At 57.2% G+C, this 16,905-nt stretch overlaps 6 protein-coding genes across 7 annotated transcripts; 4 read left to right on the plus strand and 2 right to left on the minus strand.

The window, feature by feature from the left end:
* Nucleotides 1-431: 431 nt before the first annotated feature.
* Nucleotides 432-1,271, plus strand: IUM83_06206 (uncharacterized protein; the record flags this gene model as incomplete). The annotated part of the gene is made up of 3 exons (XM_067930391.1): nt 432-660; nt 1,082-1,190; nt 1,259-1,271. The coding sequence occupies 3 exons, from the start codon at nt 432-434 to the stop codon at nt 1,269-1,271; spliced, it is 351 nt and encodes a 116-aa protein (XP_067800462.1).
* Nucleotides 1,272-1,677: 406 nt separating this feature from the next.
* On the plus strand, nt 1,678-2,286 carry IUM83_06207 (uncharacterized protein; the record flags this gene model as incomplete). The annotated part of the gene is made up of 2 exons (XM_067930392.1): nt 1,678-1,695; nt 1,801-2,286. The coding sequence occupies 2 exons, from the start codon at nt 1,678-1,680 to the stop codon at nt 2,284-2,286; spliced, it is 504 nt and encodes a 167-aa protein (XP_067800463.1).
* A 1,909-nt stretch (nt 2,287-4,195) lies between these two features.
* Nucleotides 4,196-5,646, plus strand: IUM83_06208 (RxLR-like protein; the record flags this gene model as incomplete). The annotated part of the gene is made up of 2 exons (XM_067930393.1): nt 4,196-4,448; nt 4,529-5,646. 2 exons carry the CDS (start codon nt 4,196-4,198, stop codon nt 5,644-5,646), a joined length of 1,371 nt encoding a protein of 456 aa, XP_067800468.1.
* Nucleotides 5,647-6,051: 405 nt separating this feature from the next.
* On the minus strand, nt 6,052-6,984 carry IUM83_06209 (RAN GTPase-activating protein 1; the record flags this gene model as incomplete). Its single annotated transcript, XM_067930394.1, has 1 exon — nt 6,052-6,984. The coding sequence occupies one exon, from the start codon at nt 6,982-6,984 to the stop codon at nt 6,052-6,054; it is 933 nt and encodes a 310-aa protein (XP_067800506.1).
* Nucleotides 6,985-7,370: 386 nt separating this feature from the next.
* On the minus strand, nt 7,371-9,827 carry IUM83_06210 (TFIIH basal transcription factor complex helicase XPB subunit; the record flags this gene model as incomplete). 2 transcript variants are annotated; one of them, XM_067930396.1, is made up of 2 exons in its annotated part: nt 8,044-8,047; nt 8,137-9,827. In XM_067930396.1, the coding sequence occupies 2 exons, from the start codon at nt 9,825-9,827 to the stop codon at nt 8,044-8,046; spliced, it is 1,695 nt and encodes a 564-aa protein (XP_067800317.1). The 2 variants fall into 2 exon arrangements, with proteins under 2 accessions (XP_067800318.1, XP_067800317.1); XM_067930395.1 differs by having other exon boundaries at nt 7,371-9,827.
* Nucleotides 9,828-10,100: 273 nt separating this feature from the next.
* Nucleotides 10,101-10,643, plus strand: IUM83_06211 (uncharacterized protein; the record flags this gene model as incomplete). Its single annotated transcript, XM_067930397.1, has 1 exon — nt 10,101-10,643. One exon carries the CDS (start codon nt 10,101-10,103, stop codon nt 10,641-10,643), a length of 543 nt encoding a protein of 180 aa, XP_067800510.1.
* Between the last annotated feature and the right edge of the window lie 6,262 nt (nt 10,644-16,905).

Genomic DNA, 16,905 nt, shown 5'->3' on the forward strand with positions numbered 1-16,905 from the left:
TATTTAATAGTACCCCTCACAAAATCTCGAAAGGTTACTCTGTATTACCAAAAGGTTACATCGCTACCTTAGCTTACTCGTCGATCAGTGCAGCATCATCAAGAGCGTCGTGCAGCTCGTCCAGGTTAAAGTCGTCCATATCCTCGTGGTCCTCGTCAATGGCATTTTGCCGAATGAGGCGGTGTTGGGGTGCTGCGAACGTGTGCAGGCAGCGCTAGTGAATGGCTGGGGCTGCGTTCTATAGTGAAGTGAGGTGTACCAAGACGACTGGTCATCAGAGCAGGGTAGGGTACGTGAGTTACTGTAGGGTTACTACCGGGCTACTCTGAGTGGTACTATTTGGGTAGAGGGTATTAATCGGGAATTTCCGTTATTACCAGTGCTGATTAGGCGCGAAATTCGCTTTAGTGCCAGTATGCCTCTTAGTAACTATGCAAACCAACCTCTTGGGCTCGGCGACCTGGACGTACAAGAGCCCAGCAGAACCCGACACGGCGACGCCGAGCCGCGTGGAGCACACGTGCTGGTCCTCTGGCGCAAGCTTTGCATCTGCAGCGCTTGTGTTTCTGGCGGAGGTGAACGACTCGTACGTGGAGTTCAAGCCTGAGTACGTCCAGGTGCTGGAGCTGATCGTCGACTGGGAGACGCGCGAGGCCGGCGGTCTGCATCGCAGCGTTGGAGAGATCGGCGCCACAGCAACGGGGGGGGGGGGGGGGGGGGTTACCGGGGAGACAAGAGGACGACCGGGTCGAAGATGTCGCAGTAGCTGCGTTCGAGACCGCAGCCACATGTCTGAGCTGCGTGGAGGCGTGTGCACCCGACGCTCAGCGGCTACTGCGGTTATGTGGGCGACTCATCGATACTCTATGGCGTGTGGGGTGCTTGGACCAGGGTGCGTTGGACCAGAAGTTTCTGTGGCGGGAATTGCTGTGTCGTCACTGGGGCGATGCAGCCGCTGGCTTAGCACTAGAGCTGCTGCTGCTCAATGCGCAATTGATGTGTTCAAGTACATGTAGTGGTGGGGAGGTGGCTTCGACACAAGCGGACGATATTCTAGACGTGGTCGCCTTCGCGTATGCAGATCTACCTGCTGAGCTGAAAGAATTTTGTATCGGCGAAGTGACAACGTTGATCAGCACCTTCGTTGACGAAGGCCCGAGCTACCAGTTCACCCCACGCATGGCTCTGCAGTTGCGGTTGCTGGAGTGTTTGGTGGATTGTCATTTCCTGAGTGAATCTGACGGTGTTGATGTAACAGCGTGGCTTGGTGAGTACTTCCCCGCGTGCTTTGATTGCTGCGGTGCGGCTCTCCAACTTCTGAGCCATCATCCCAGCATTTTGAGTAATAATGAGAAGACCTCAGTTGGAACCATTCGTATGCTGGACTTAAGTCTTCTGGTGATCAAGGCTGGGCTCGACTACTTTGAAACTAGAAGGGGGGACATCGCGGAACTGGCGATGATTCTCAATCCGGCAATAACAGGAAGTCTCGCTCAACTAGCCAAGTTGTCCACGATGTACTCCACTGAAAAGGGCACGCGTACGTCTCCAGAGATGCTTGAAGCGCGCCCGATAGATACGAGCTTATATTTGCTAGCAAAGACGGCGGGTGCGGTCAAGGCAAGCGATTGCGACACCTTGGTCAATATTTTCAAGTTGCTTCTTACGCCATGTACGATGCGTAGAGTTAAAAAAGTGCGTCCGAGTCTGGTATCGGCGTGCTTCGACGCCATGCACCAACTGGTCTCTCACTCCGAAGTGGCTAACATGGTGGGAGCACCGCTGGCTGCTTTGCTGCAGGTCGAGGATCTCAGCTGTAGTGAAGGCAAATACTCACGCAGAACCCCCGAGTCTGTTGCAATTCTCCTATCTGGTATGGACCTTGTCGGCACGGGTATGATTGCTCCCAAAGACCGATCCACTGCGGAATCGCCGGATCAACTGAACGGTACAGTTTTAAGGCCTAGCGCGCCGCAGTGGTTCGATGAAGAAGGCAGTGACGAGGGGGACGGCTCGACGGAAATTGTTGGGCTACCGCGCGATGATACCGATAGGGAGAGTGACCAATGCGAGCTTACACGGACTGACGCGGCCGTGCCGCAGTGGTTTGTCGAAGACAGCGAAAACGAAGAGGTAGCAGACGTCGAGTTGCCGCTGGACGACACCAGCGACTTTCTGGGGTTGGCATCCCTATTAGGGGCTGGTGACGCCGACCACATCGCTGAAGCTGACAGCGCGAGCGATTATGGAAGTACCAGCACTGGGGATCGTCAGCCGCAGATCTAGCGAGTCGTCCTTTGCCCCCTCGCCTAGCTGAGGTGGAAGCACCGACATCGATGGACTGCAAGTGGTCGCACGAAATCACGAGTGGTTGAACGGAATAGTAGGTGAGATGCTGGCAGATGCATGGCGCACGGGTACACGGCGTGCGCTCGCCATCCAGTCGCACGGCGCAGCATTACGAGGAAATTGCCCGACGCGTACGTAACCCGTCGCTGGCGCTCCCAACGAACCTCGTTAGGTTCTGCTGGGAGTTGCAAATCGCTCATGCGCGCCTGCGATCCCAACAGCAGCACGACAGCAGCAAAGCAGCAGCAACAACAAATGCTCTCGCATGCGCGTGGTCGACCGACCAAACACGGAGGACGTCGAAGGCAGTGTGTGGCGATACAGCATTACCACTGGCAAGTTACCAGATCGCTTGGAGGCTGTAGGGGCTATCGGCGACAACGCGAGCACACGACGGAGCGCTACGACGCAGGGGCATCTTGGGCTCACCCAGACGCATGGGCGATTAAAGGTGCCGCAAACCGTCTCTGCCCGGCATCTCGGTGGGAGCATCCACCGCCTGGGCAGGCCCCGACAGTGACTTGACGGCACTTGAGCATTGGTAACGAGCGAGTCACGCTTGGCAGCCCAAGTGAGACTCGAGCTTCTACGGACAGCTCGGCGATGTCGCGAGTATCAAGACGGTGTGTGTATCTTCAGCTTGCTCGACGTCCGAGCCTCGCCTGCATGCCATCGCTTGCTTCGCAATCGCTGGCTACGCTGTCGCCCGCTGCAGCGCGGGCAAATGATCCGTCGAGCTGGTGCTCGCTGCGCGCTGACTGGCATCCAGGCGAAGGAGACAGGATGGCCGAGGAGAGGTCCCAGGCTCGTCGGAATGCTTGAGCTTGAAGCCGAGCTCGGCGGTTCTCTGCGCGGCGCTCGGTCTCTACGTCGGTCGGCGATCAGATGCTTGGGTTCCCACTCTGGTTAGTCTGCTCATCTGATTATTAGGGGTTGTCAATGTCCGCAGCAGCAACTAATTTTTTTTGGTCAAAATGTACATTCATTAATAATATCTAATAATGGCAATAATGGCAGCGTGTTGGGGACGATAGCAATACGCGTGTACAAGTGCTTGCCCATTGCTGCGGCACGTGGAGCTGCCAAGATGTACTATCCGCAGGCATCACGCTAGCCTTGTTCTTACCAGCACGAACCTGAGCAGGTGACGAATCGCTCCAGGCCCTTGAACAGGAGATGCTGAAGAACCCCGCAGCCAAAACCGCCATATGCAGGTTGATATCAACAATCGTACGGGGCAGATGAAGCATGTATGTGGGCGTGAAGTCGGACAGCTTGGGGCTTGGCATACAGGCGTTGCAGCGGGGCCTTCACAGTGTGTTTTGATTATTTACATGTACCGGTAATTCAATTGCAGTGCTTTGGGCCTCCATAGGTAGCTGTCGCTCCGTTAGTGTTCTACGTTAGACTACACTGGCGAAGCCTCCAGCGGAGAACTGCCTCCACTAGCTTCTCTCGGCGCAACCTAGCTGTGCCTCTCCAACTCGGCTTGTGGGCAATCGAATGCACCGCGTTAGCGCACAAACTCGGTGTTCGAGGCGAGCTACATGAAAGTATTCTAGCTCAATACCCTATGACGACAGATTGCGGCCAAGAGTTTGCCGGCAAGCCAGGGCGACGGCCCTGAAAGCGAGGCGTGTTGGTTGGTGTGTTCCAACAACTGACACTGCCTCGTGTTTTGGGCTGTGTACAAAAGCTCTCGCGAGTCTAAGCTCGCCGTGTTTCTGCCCGGAGCAGATGGATATGAGGCTGGTCAGCAGAGTGCCGTCGCGACGAGCGATGCGTCTGGCCCGAGGTCTCTGCCAGCGGAGAGCGGCTCTGACCGGGGCATAAGAAAAGAGGAGCGATGCCCGCCGGACGACGCGCCCTTCAACGCGCCCTGGCGGTGGCGGCGATGGCCGTGGCGCTGGCGGCGGCCTCGGACACGAGCGCCTTCTGCAGCTCCGTCACGTCCTGCCTCAAGGACGGCAGCACCGCGTGCAACACCACCACGGGCGACTGTCCGCCCTGCATCTACGCGCTGGACAGCACATACACGTGCTGGGAGAAGGACAACTCGACCAACACTTGCCCCTTCACGGGCGTCCGCTACGACTGCTGTACGTCCGTCGAGCTCTTCTGCCTAAAGTGCCTAGCGCTCTTGATCTCACCCGCCCCTTGTCTTACCCCCATGGAACAGCCGACTCGTGGAGCACCACGACGACCAGCAGCTCCGCGGCCTCCACGACGACGTCGTCGTCGTCGACCAATTCGAACCGCTCGACCTCTGGCACAGCCACTTCGTCGACCTCTTCGTCCAGCACTGGCACCGACACCTCCAGCTCCACCAGCACCGGTGGACTGAGCTCCAGTCTCATCACGTATGGAGCCATCGGCCTCGGCGCAATTCTTATCTTTGTCATCCTCCTCATCCTCTGCGCTCGGAGGCGCAAGATGCGTCGTCGTCGGGAGGAGCACATTGCGGCCACGGGCGCTGGCAACTTCGGGCGCAATCGCGCACCGTCGGACAAGCGCCCACGTGGCCTGTCGAAGCCTGACAACGGGTCCTTCGCCGGCCCGTACAACAATCTTCTGGACTCCAGTAAAGTCAACTATGCAGCAGCCCCCAACATGAACGCAGGCTACGGAGGCGGCTACGCCGGGCGCCGCAAAGGGTCGCGTGCGGAGCCGATGGACACGATGTCGCGGGTGCCTACGGACGAGTCTCCTCGCAGCTTTGACGGCATGTTGACCGACTCAACACACTCGCCGGCAGTTCTGGGTGGAAGCTCGCACAATTCGCGCGGATCCCACAAGAGCGGTGGAAGAAGCGTGCAGGCTGCGCCGGTTGTCGGGGGAATCGGAGGCTTCTCGAATGTGAACGAGTACGTACAGCAAGACGTGTCACTACGGTGCACATCCACGCCGAATGTGTTTGGCGAGTATCTGCGGATGAAGCAGGAGATGCAGTACGATGACGCCGACCGCAGCACAATGGGCGGAATGAGCGGTGTCAGCTTCAGCGACACCATCAGTGACTTGGACAGCGGCAAGTACTCGTTCCAGTCGTCGCAGGGCATTGGCCGAATGCCGCAGCGGCGGACGGACCTGGATGGTCGGCCTTCGATGGCCGACTCCATTACCGATTCCATTGCGGACTCGGTCACGGACTCGGAGTATGCCGAGCAAATACGTGCTCGCGGCGAGAGTGATTGCTACAGCGAGATGTCGTATAACGACGAGAAGTACTCCTTCAGCAGTTTGGATGGCCTCGACGACAGCCAGGTACGAGAAGGCAAGCGCGAAGTCGAGATCTAAGCCCAGCGCAGATACTCGATATTCTGGTATTTTCTCGTTTGTGTAGTTACTCTTAGAGCGTGTCAAAGAACCCGATTATTTTATGATTTAGTTGGCCTTGGAGGTAGCGCTGCCATATTTTCACTTGATACGACAACACCAGCAAACTCTTGTCATGGCCATCACGCTCGACACTAATATGCACGATGACATCGAGTCGATTGAACGGAGATCACTAAGAAACGCTACAGTACAGACAGCTTATCGATATGCCTCGCATTCATATGTGTAGAAAGAATGATAGCTCTAACAGATCTGCAGTCGCCTTGGCTCAAGTCAGCTCGGCGCTACAAGCAACAAACTCAAAGACGACTCCACCTCCTTCCTCCTTAATTATCATGCCCGTCGGCAAGCTTGCGATACAAGTCAATGCACCTTCTTGGAGGCGATCCCGGTGGTCCTTGCCTCCTCAACGGCATCCTGGGAGTGGCTGTCCAAGTCGCCAGTGTCTTCGTGCCTCCCGCCCAGCGATGATGCAGCTATAGCAGCTTCTGTGTTCACCTGCGCCTCGCCTGTGATGCTTGTGTGCGCTGTGGGGGTCGTACCGGCTGAAGCGGTGGTGGCCGCATCGACCAAGGTAGAGTCGGCCTTGGCGCCGAAGCGCAGGATGCATTCTTCTGAGATGAAGTCCAGCACCTTCTGGTAGATGCGCGAGCGGAACTCGATGCGCTCCTGCCCTTCAAGATAGGATGGTAGCGGCACTACAATGCCATCAAAGTCCTGCATCACAAAAGGGTACGACACCTGCGGCGGCTGCGGCCCATTCGGCAGGAACATGACGCCGCTGCTGGCAGTGGCCAGCACCGGTGTCTGCGTCGTGGACGTCGGTCCTTCTGCCTGGATAGCGGTGGCCGTAGCAGTAACCTCTGCTGCAGCTTCAATCGTCGGAGGGGTGGCTGAGCCAGTCCCGGAAGCTAAAGCTGTGGCATGATCGACCGACTCCGCGTCGTCGGACGTGTCCACTGAACTGGGGAGCGGCTGGCGCTGGGCTGTCGAGACTGCTGGGTAAGGTGCAAAGCGCTCGCTCTTGGACGTCGTGGCGGCTGTGCCTGAAGCCCGGCGCTCTCGCTTGTGCAGCCGGTTCTTGGCGTCGAGCTTGCGCTGGTGCTGGTTCTGTCGGTTGCGGTGCTCGTCGCAGAGGTTGTGGGCCGCGCCCGACGTCTTGAGCGCGCGCTCATTCACGCACTTGCCCGTCTTGTAGAGGCACTTGCCCCGGTAGTCGGGCCGCTCCGAGCCTGGGAGCGCCGCCGCGGCGGCCGAGGAGCTGGCCGGAGGGGAAGCGTGCTTGACGTCCGACATGCGGCTGGCGAGAGCAGGAATAACGAACAGGAAAGGTTAGCGGAGCTGCGGAGTGCGGAGGCTCGTGCGCTCGATGAGGACGCCACCCACGACGCGCGGCAGCCGCTGGTGACGCCGTTGAGCTCCCCTCGAGGGAGCTACTGCCCCACAGCAGCGCACTACGAACCTTGGACTCTGACAATAATAATCGACTGGCTTTGAACGATTTGGAAAGGGTCTCCTGCTTGCCACAATGCATGCCGCACGACGACGGTGTATGGGCCTGCCAGCACAAACTCCAGCTTGTACGTACACTAGCGGGCCAAACGGGAGGGTGAGTATGAACGCTGGATGTTGTTATTATGACGGAATACGCAAAGACGCTCTTCTGCGCGCGCTGTCCAGACCTAGCGATACCGGTCGCGGAAGAGGTTGTGGCGTTGCTTGGCGCCATGCCCGGCCGAGTACTCCATGTACTTGGTGCCATCGGCACCGGAGAGCGCTCCGAGCGACGCCAGTTTCTTCTTCTTGCGCCCGTGGCCCGAGAGCTCGAGACGCGACAGGTCCTCGTCGTCGCGGATGGCCGCGTTCTCGTCCTTGGCGGCGCTCTCCACGTCAGCGCTGAGCACTTCGTTCAGCAGTGCCCGCTGGTCCTCCTTCCGCGTGAACACACCCTGGAACGACCCGGGCTCGAAGAGGTCCGTCACCACCTTGAACGTGTAGCCCTGGTCCACGAGGTACTGCTGGCGCTTGTTCGAGTAGAACATTTCGTGCGTGTCCGTCGAGATGAGCGTGTAGAAGAAGGCATTGAAGCCCCCGGTGGCGTTCGCCTTGGGGCGCAGAATACGACCGAGACGCTGCGCCTCCTGTCGTCGCGACCCGAAGTGGGAAGACACTTGAATAATCACGTTGGCCTCCGGCAGATCGATGGACGTGTCACCAACCTTGGAAATGCAGATGACATTGACCAGAGGTGAGCTTCGGAAGGATTGTAGCAGACGCATGCGTTCCCGCTCTCCCGTGCCTCCGTAGATATAACCCTTGTTTAGCTTGGTCGCGTACAGACGGAGGGCGAACACGTCATCTGAAAAGAGCAAAATCTTGTCTCCTCGCTCCTCATGGTACTGGATGAGGAACTCAGCGGCAGTGAACTTGTTCGGGTTCGCCACATACAGCAGCGCACGCTTACGGGCGCTCTTGGTCTCGCGGAGATATTCTCGGTAGAACTCACCGGTCATGGGGCACCACACTTCCACGCACGACACATTGGCCAAGAACCCGCTCTGGGTCAGATCCATCCAGTTGGCTTCATACAGCTTCGGGCCGATGAGGAAGTTCAGGTCGCCAATCAAATCATCTTCGCGCACAAGCGTGGCTGTCAGACCAAGCTTGCAGTGGCACGCAATTGAGCCGATGACCTTACGGAACATCTTAGCGGGCACGACGTGCACCTCGTCCAGAAGGATGCAGCCCCATTCTCGGCCTTGAATGAGCTGCATGACTTCTTCTGAGGCGCGAGCGCGGCGTCCGCCGAAAGCAACCATTGTATACGTAGTCACGATCACACCAGAGTCAGGGTCGATGTAGTCCTTTGCCACAGAAGTAAAGCGCGCGATCTTTTTCTCTGGAATATTTGTCCACATTTTGAACTGTGCGGTCCACTGCTCCACGGACACAGCTGACGTGCATAGACACAGGCACGACTTCTTGATGGTGGAAGCTGCCGTAACACCCGTAAGCGTCTTGCCTGCACCACACGGCAACACGATAATACCCGATCGTGCACGGCCATTACCGAACATCTTGCTCAGTGATTTCTCCTGGTACTCACGGATGCGCGTTGTGGGCTTCAGATCCATCTCCAGATCTGGGATGGTCTTGTCGTTGCGGAAGTCGTATTCCTCCATGAGGGGGTAGTCCAGATCCAGACAAGCGCGCTTCACCTGCTCCACCATCGTCTTTCGGATCTTGAACGACACTGTACGCACCGTCTTCTGCTGGTCGCCTGACGGTTTGCCAGGGTGGTGCTCGTCAGCAACGTTGTAGTCTTCATTCAGGAGCTTCTGGTACTGCAGGTTAGCCTGGTCTTCCGCTGAAACATCCTTCTGAATGAACTCGCTCGCATCCTCTGCTCTTGGGCCGCCAGGCGCCGCCGGGGGAGCCACAGCCGCGTTGGCTGCGACATCCTCCGCTGTCTCCTTCACGCGAGCCGCGCGAATGTGTTCGTGCTCGAGCAACTTCCGCAGCACTTCCGGGTACAGGCTCTCGACGTAGAACTCGTTGTGGTGCAGCACGAGCTTCGCCTTGCCGTAGCTGAGTGTGCAGTCCTTGATGAAGGCCACGATGCCCGCGGGAAGGCGGTTCTTGGACAGCCGCTCCAGCACCTTGAGGATGCTTTCGGTCTCGATGGCCACCGACACCGCGGCGTAGAGCGAGTAGGGGGTGAGTTTGTACTCGTGCAGGAACTCGGGGCGCGAGACTGGCTCGGAGATGGCCACCAGGAAGTCGTAGGCCTGCTTGTAGATGGGCGAGAAGGCCTCGAGAAAGATGCGGCCGTTGGGGCAGACCCACACGGGCCGCGCCTCGTGGTCGGGCTTCATGTCGAGCGTGGAGAAGTCGTAGTAGCCAGAGGCGTCGCCGTCCCCGCCCGCGGACTGCGCCACCTCGTTGAGCTTCTGCAGGCGGTTCTGGATGCGGCGCGACAGGTTGCTGGAGGCGCCCACGCTGTCCACGGACTGCTGCACGCCGCCGGGCGCCTCCTCACTCTCCATGTACTCAAGCAGGTCCTCGCCCACGGAGCCTCCATAGTCCTCGGCCAGCGACTTGCGCTTCTGCCGCTGCTTCTGCACGCCTTTGCCGCTCATGGTCAATCTCGATCCGACCAAGATGCACCTTAGAAAGACAGTGGTGTGCGGTACATCAAAATGTACGAAAAAGTTGAAAGATTTTTCAGAGCACTTCCGATTTAGCGCAAGCCACGACATCGTCAAGTCGTGATTGGGGGGAGCCTTCTCTCGAAGAAGGTGTGAATCAACACAAAGAGCAGGAAACGACAGAATTCGGAGTGCTTTACTTGAACAAACTAAACGGTCTTCTATTAGGGGCACCTCGAACTTCTCGAAGGCGGACCCCACGGGATGGACGGGCACCTAACGCGGCCGGGCGAGAGCCCACCAAGCGATCCACCCGACCACGGAGGGGAGGAACACATCCAACAAGCGCAGCAGGTGATTGACCTGACATCACCGGTCGCTGGATCAGAGAACGTCTCACCGCCTGAGCAGGAGTCTTCGGCTCCCCAGTTTCTGCTGGATAGCGAAGGAGCTCCTCCAACCGGCGGCCCCTGCGAGGCCAATGGAGAAAAGAAGAGCGTCTCGGATGGAGAGCCCAATGCTGCTAAGAACGCGCCGGACGATGAGTCAATGGGGACGTCATCGGAGCCAATGCTCTACGACGATGCGGAAGCGGAGCAGTTCTCGTTCGTCGAAATGTACGCGTATTTGAAGATCCAACTCCAGGGACTCACAGTCCAGCAAGCTATGGAGGTCGACAACGTGGCAGATTTCCTGTATCAGCTCTTTGCTGAAGTGTTTGCCGACCCGAGTGGCTGCCACCAACACGCCGACGCTACCCGGAACTGGAGCCGATGGAGACTGAAAAAATGCTTCGTTTGTTTTTAGCGGACATAAAGGAAGCTACCGCAACTGCGCGTAAATGGAGAGCCAGACTGCAAACCCTGACCCGAGCCATTTACAGATCCCGTAACTCCCTTAGCGAAAATCTTGATATGCTTGAAAAAGCAATGCAAGCGCAACCAGGACCGATATGTAACTGTGGTGTCGAGAAATGCAGCCGAGACAGGGTGCATAGAAGACTCGAGGTGCCGGCGCCAACTGGCAAGTCACAACCCATCGCCAGTCATTGGACTAAAACTCCCCGATCGCTGATTGGCCTAAATAGGCCGGTGACGATGACTCGTCGACGGTCCCAAGTCAAGCGCGGGCGGTTGCAGCTCGATAAGTACGGTGCGAACCTACTGGCAAGATCCGAACTTATGAGTCGTCGGCGCCTGTCCCCAGTCATCGGTGGCGTTTCAGCGGCCGTTTGAGTCGTCGGTAACGCCGCCACGTCGCAGAGAAGCGCCGAAGAGTCGTGAATTACAACTGTGGTGAAGCAGACCGCGAGATGAGAAGTGATGAGCGAGGCGCGCCAGAGGACCGTTGCCCAGAGTGAAAGAACGCGACCTGTACGGAATCTTCTGCGGAAAGGGTGAAAGACACCTCAGATGTCAAGGCTGAGTCGGAGCTGTCATTCAAGGCTTTCGGACTACCTCACTTTAGTGACACCCCACTTGAGTGACCCCGTCTCAGGTCTGGGACGACCCCGTCCTAGGAATCCCTGAGACGCAGTCTGGAGGACCCCGTCTCAGAGATCAAGCGTCATAAATCAGGGCATGGGTCATCGAAGTAGGGTTAGGCATGGAACCGTAGCTTAGCAATCTTTAAGTAGTCAGTCGGTAGCATAGGATAGGTGTAAGGCTCAGTCCCGAATCTTCTTTGTGCCGCTCAAGTGGATTTCTCCGTTGCGGTCCAAGGCTTCCGAGTGCCGGCAAGCAGAGCCTCCCCGATAACGCGGCCCCCCGTCCCTCGGTCGTCGGTGTACTCACCCTCAGACCCGTGCCCAACAGGAGGGACACGTTAAACGATACCGTCCAAGCACGCCCGATAACGCGTCGCTGAAGGCGAAGACCCGTGCCGGCCCCGATAACGCCGCACAAGACCGCGTCGGCCCCGATAACGCCACGCACCCCAAGGACGCGACGCACCGATAACTGCACGTGTTCAAGGGCAAGAAAGGAGAAAAGACGGATCAAGGACAAGACCGTCCCAGTAAGGAAGACTTCACGCTCCAAGCTTGAGCTACTCGTTACCCTATCCTGAGATACGCTACTCAAGTCCCGGGGAAATATCCGACGCGCCCACCGACAGCGGACGCGACGGGTTTGTGCGAGGACGACTTTGCAGATTTCTGCGAGGGCGCTACTCCACAGGACTGGCGGTCCAAAAACGGACGCGTTTATACTTGACATCTGTATTGATCGATAGGAAACTTAAGAGAAGACAAGATAAGCCTTCGGGCAACAATAACAGAACAGCTTTCTTCCCAACCACGCAAGGGCGACACCGGTGCCTGCAGTGAACGACCTGCAGCTCAAGGTAAACCTGGTAGGTAGGATTATGACTGTCGGTGGACACATCTACTAGTGTAGCGTGTGTTCATCCCTGGCAGGGCCAAGAGTTAGCGGCCGGTGTATTGGTAGCGACGAGTCGTCGCCAGGAACTGGAGGAGCGAGAGCGCACTCCATTTATTTCTTCCCGCCGGAGTATAGCTCCGGCACCCTCGTATCACGCCGTAACAGGCCGGGACCCTTTCTTCTGAGGGACTGCGAGGTATATTTTGTGTGTGAGAGCGTGCTAGCCTTTGGTCGTGGCTAGTGACGCTGAGTTTTCCGTCGGTCGACTAGCGGACGCTCGGTACACAGGGGAAACACAACCCGGTGCAAGGGAAAGTTCCTGGGCCTTCAGGTTCTAACCCTAACAAGCCCATTGAGGCTTCGGTGACTGGGTGGGTGTTGTTGGTGGGGAAATTGTGTAACGGGGTTACACGTACAAGTGGCTGCAAGCCACTTGTGAATTTAACAGATAGGTTATCTGTTAAACGTTTTGGATACTTCCTCACATTGGTGTAAGACACACCGATGGATACATTGAAGTGGACCACCATAGTGAGTGGTCCACACATACCCAAAAGATCCTATTGGTAGAAAGCAGCATCTTTCTACCAATCAGAGACATGCATATTAGCGGGGCTCTGACAGCCAGCCGCTGCCAACCCTTTCATAGATGATAAACAGTTTTTAGCAGATTTTAGAGGAAGATCAATTTACAAACAATACAGTTCTCAATTTACCTTAAACTAGCTACTTGGAGTCTTGTCTAAGTTAACTTATATTTGTGTATTCAAATATAATTAACCTAAGTAATTACTAAGTACTTACGCTTCCTCATACACGTTGCGCAACGTGTAAGCTAAAGTAGTGAGTCAAGTTAGACCCACTACACCTGGTAGCACTTTGTAGTCCGTCCAACGACCGACTGCTTGACGTTCGTACGCCGCGTACGAACGCGGAGCCGAGAACCACATGAGCACGGAGGTGACGATGGAGAGCTCCAACACGCCTGCAACGCATGTTGCACGCGCGGACTGCCCCCACCTGTCTGACCCAGAGTGGGAAGCCCTCCAACGACTGTCAACAGTCATTGGAGAAGCGGCGATAGCTACAATGCTGCGTACGCTATCGCCGACGGAGCAACATGGTGTTGCTCTGGGATTCATCATGAAGGAGCAGCGTGACGCTGCTTCCTCAGTGACGGCGTCGTCAGGGACGACACCGCGTGCTCAACCATTAAAGTTGAGCGTAAGCAATTACGTGGGAAGAGAGGGCGAGCCTCTCCTCCGATGGCTTGTCGAGCTCGACACAGCCATTGCGGCTCGACGTATCGTCGACCCGTTGTCAAAGGTTGCGTTCGCCATGTCCTGCCTTGGCGGACGAGCGAGGAGTTGGGCGTACGGACGCCGACTCTCAGATCCTACGTGCTTTAGCACGTACGAAGTGTTCAAAGAGGAGCTCAAACAAGCGTTTGAGCCCCCGCAAACGAGTTCCGGTCGAGGGCGGAGTTCCTCGACCTTCAGCAGGGTAAGCATGACGTCCATGCTTACGCGCAGCGCGCACGATATTTGGTATCAAATATCGTGACTAACCCGATTGACGAGGCGACCAAGGTCGTCACGTTCATGAAGGGGCTTAGAGATGGGCCTGTGAAGACCTATCTCTTCCGAGAGTACCCGAGTACTCTCGAAGCTGCGATTACTCTTGCCATGCAAGAAGAGTTTAGCCTGCGGCAGGCTAAACTGCATGTGAACGTGCCGAGGCCGCAACCGCGCCCGGTAGCGAGGACGGGAGGTCCGGAGCCAATGGACCTCTCGAGCGCAACAACTGCTGGTTACCAGCAGCAGGGAGGTAACGTGCGATGCTTCCGCTGCGGAAGGATCGGTCACTTTGCACGGGAGTGTACAGCTCCCATGCCCCCTGGAGGTGGCCGTCGTGGCGATGCTAGGCATCGCCGCGGACCAACAAAAAACGCGAACATCCAGTAGGCGCGGGGCGCCCTACTGGTAATGCAGTCGCGCGTGCCGACATCGGGCACGCGACACTGAGGACTGCAGCCCCCAGTGAGACCAGCTCTCACTGCAAGAAACAAGATGACAGGCCAAACCTAGTCATCTTAAGGTTTACTCGAAGAGAGCGAGTGACTCTCTTCGAGCATTGGTAGACTCAGGCGCGTCGAACAACTTTGTTCGACTACGAAGCCTGTCGAGACTTGACTTCGAGGAGGTAGATACACCTCGAAGTCTTCTGGAGGTACGACTGGCAACAGGTGCCATCGTGAAGACCGAGAAGCGCGTCGTGAACGTGCGCTTCTCGTACAAACAACGAGTGTTTGTCGAACGCTTTATCGTCCTGGACCTGGACGATAAGTTCGACGTGGTAATGGGCATGCCGTGGCTTGCACGGCATGATCCGGTGATAGACTGGAAGAAGCGCACGCTCGTGCGCTTCGGTCGCAACTGCGGAACAGAGAGCGATGGCCCTGTTACCGCAGCGCACGCACCAGCAGGTGCGCGCGGCTCACCAGTCGAGACAGCGCTTTATGCTGCTGTCCCGGAGTGCCCAAGAAGTGCGCGAGGGCGCGCACAAGTGAGACCCACGTCGGCAATGCTGCCGACGTCAGAAGAAAAAGATATGTTGGTTCCGGGAACCAACACCCACGTTCAAGCGTGCAAGGGACAGTCCCTGACCCGAAGCGGTCAGGTCGACAACGACGCGTCGGCTCCGGGAGCCGACGCACCCTCAGTCATGAGGGGCTTCGCCAATGAATGGCGTCGAGGTGACGAAGGCGTGTCAACTCCGGGAGTTGACGCTGCAAACAGTGCGGACGGTTGCAAACGTACCGCACTGACGCAATTTGCATGCTGTCGTGCAGCCGGGCTGCACGACGAAGCGCCATGCGATCAAGCCGGGCTTGATATCGCGCGCCCGCAGACAGGGTCTGCCGGCGAAGGGACACATTACCGTGCAGCCGGGCTGCACGAAGGAAAATGCGGTCAAGCCGGGCTTGATACCGCGCGCCCGCGGACAGGGTCCGCCGGCGAACGACTGTCCACGGCCGGGCCTGGACGAGAAGAACAACTGTGCGGAGCCGGGCTCCGCACAACAAGAAGACGGAGCAAGCGGAAAACGCTGCGCAAGTCTCGGTCCGGGACCGAGACGCAACAAGAACAGTCTGCTGGGCAGACTGGGGCGATGACGCCGGACGTCGAGACGCTAGGCGTCTTCACGCGCACCGATACTGGATTCCAGTATCGCGAAATGGAACTCGCTAATCCTCCGACGAAGGCGTCGGAGTTGACTTCGCTTCCAGCCATGAGCTGGAAGTGCTTCACGCGCGACTTGCACGATGGACGCATCGAGCAAGTCTGCGTTCTTTCGGACACCGAAAGAACGGAGAGCGAGAGTGAAGAGCTGAGGAAGCTCTTCATGGGAAGTACCACTGAGAGTGAAGACACTCTCAGTGCGAAGACGAAGCGAGAGCGCTTCGAGGAACAAGGTTGGGACTCGCTGAAGTCGAGTCCCTATTACGGATTGTTGAGGGAGTACAAAGACGTACTCCCGGAAGAGATTCCTGCGGAGCTTCCGCAGGATAAGGGCATTCAGCACGAGGTTGATCTCGTGCCGGGCACGAAATACTGTGTCACGCGGCAGTGGCCACTGCCGCGAGAGCAAGTGAAAGCGATCGACGACTTCTTTGAAAGTCGTCGTAAAGCAGGACAAGTGCGGGAATCAAAGTCCCCGCACAGTGCTCCGACGTTCTGTGTCAAGAAGCCACAGGGCGGATGGCGCATCGTTCATGCCTACAACAAGCTGAACGATGCGACGGTACCGGCGCAGACGCCGATACCACGAAAAGATGTTATCATCGATTCGATGGCCGGGAGCACCGTTTACAGTGCTCTCGACTTGCGAGATGGATTTTATCAAATCCTAATGCGTGAGAGCGATATCCCTCTCACGGCAGTGAGCACGCCAAGCGGCATGCTCTGGGAATGGCTAGTAATGCCACAGGGGCTTAAGAATGCCCCTGCGACTTTCAACCGGTGCGTGACGCACTTGTTGCGCTCGGTGCGCGACTTCGCACCGAGCTACTTCGATGATGTATTCATCCACAGCCGGGCTGTGGACGGGAAGACCGACGTAGAGATGCACAGGGTGCATCTCCGGCAGCTACTTGAGCTTATGCGAAAGCATAAGCTCTACGCGAACCTGAAGAAGTGTATCTTCGGGGCGAGCGAGATACCCGTCCTCGGGTGTCTCGTAGGGAAGAATGGTGTCCGCCCTGACCCAGAAAAGGTCAGAGTGATTAACGAATGGCCAACGCCTTCAAGTGTCAAGGAACTGAGGCAGTTCCTTGGCTTGGCTTGGCCACGTACTTGTGCAAGTACGTGGAGGACTATGCGGGCAAGATCCGCCCGCTGTCACAACTTCTTAAGAAAGAAGCTGTGTGGAATTGGACACCCGATTGCCAAAAGGCATTCGATACAGTCAAGCGGGGCTTGACTGAGGCGCCGATCTTGGCAGTGGCTGACCAAGATCGCCCATTTCACGTAGTGTGTGACGCATCCGATTTCGCGATCGGATGCGCGTTAAATGCAGCACGATCACGAGGGCCGTGATCGTGTCGTCTACTACCAATCGCGTCAGCTGAAGCCAGCTGAGCGCAACTATCCGGTGCATGACAAGGAACTCCTTGCCATGAAGTATGC

This window comes from Phytophthora cinnamomi (genome assembly GCF_018691715.1).
Source record: "Phytophthora cinnamomi strain GKB4 chromosome Unknown Contig1, whole genome shotgun sequence".
NCBI classification, from domain to species: domain Eukaryota; phylum Oomycota; class Peronosporomycetes; order Peronosporales; family Peronosporaceae; genus Phytophthora; species Phytophthora cinnamomi.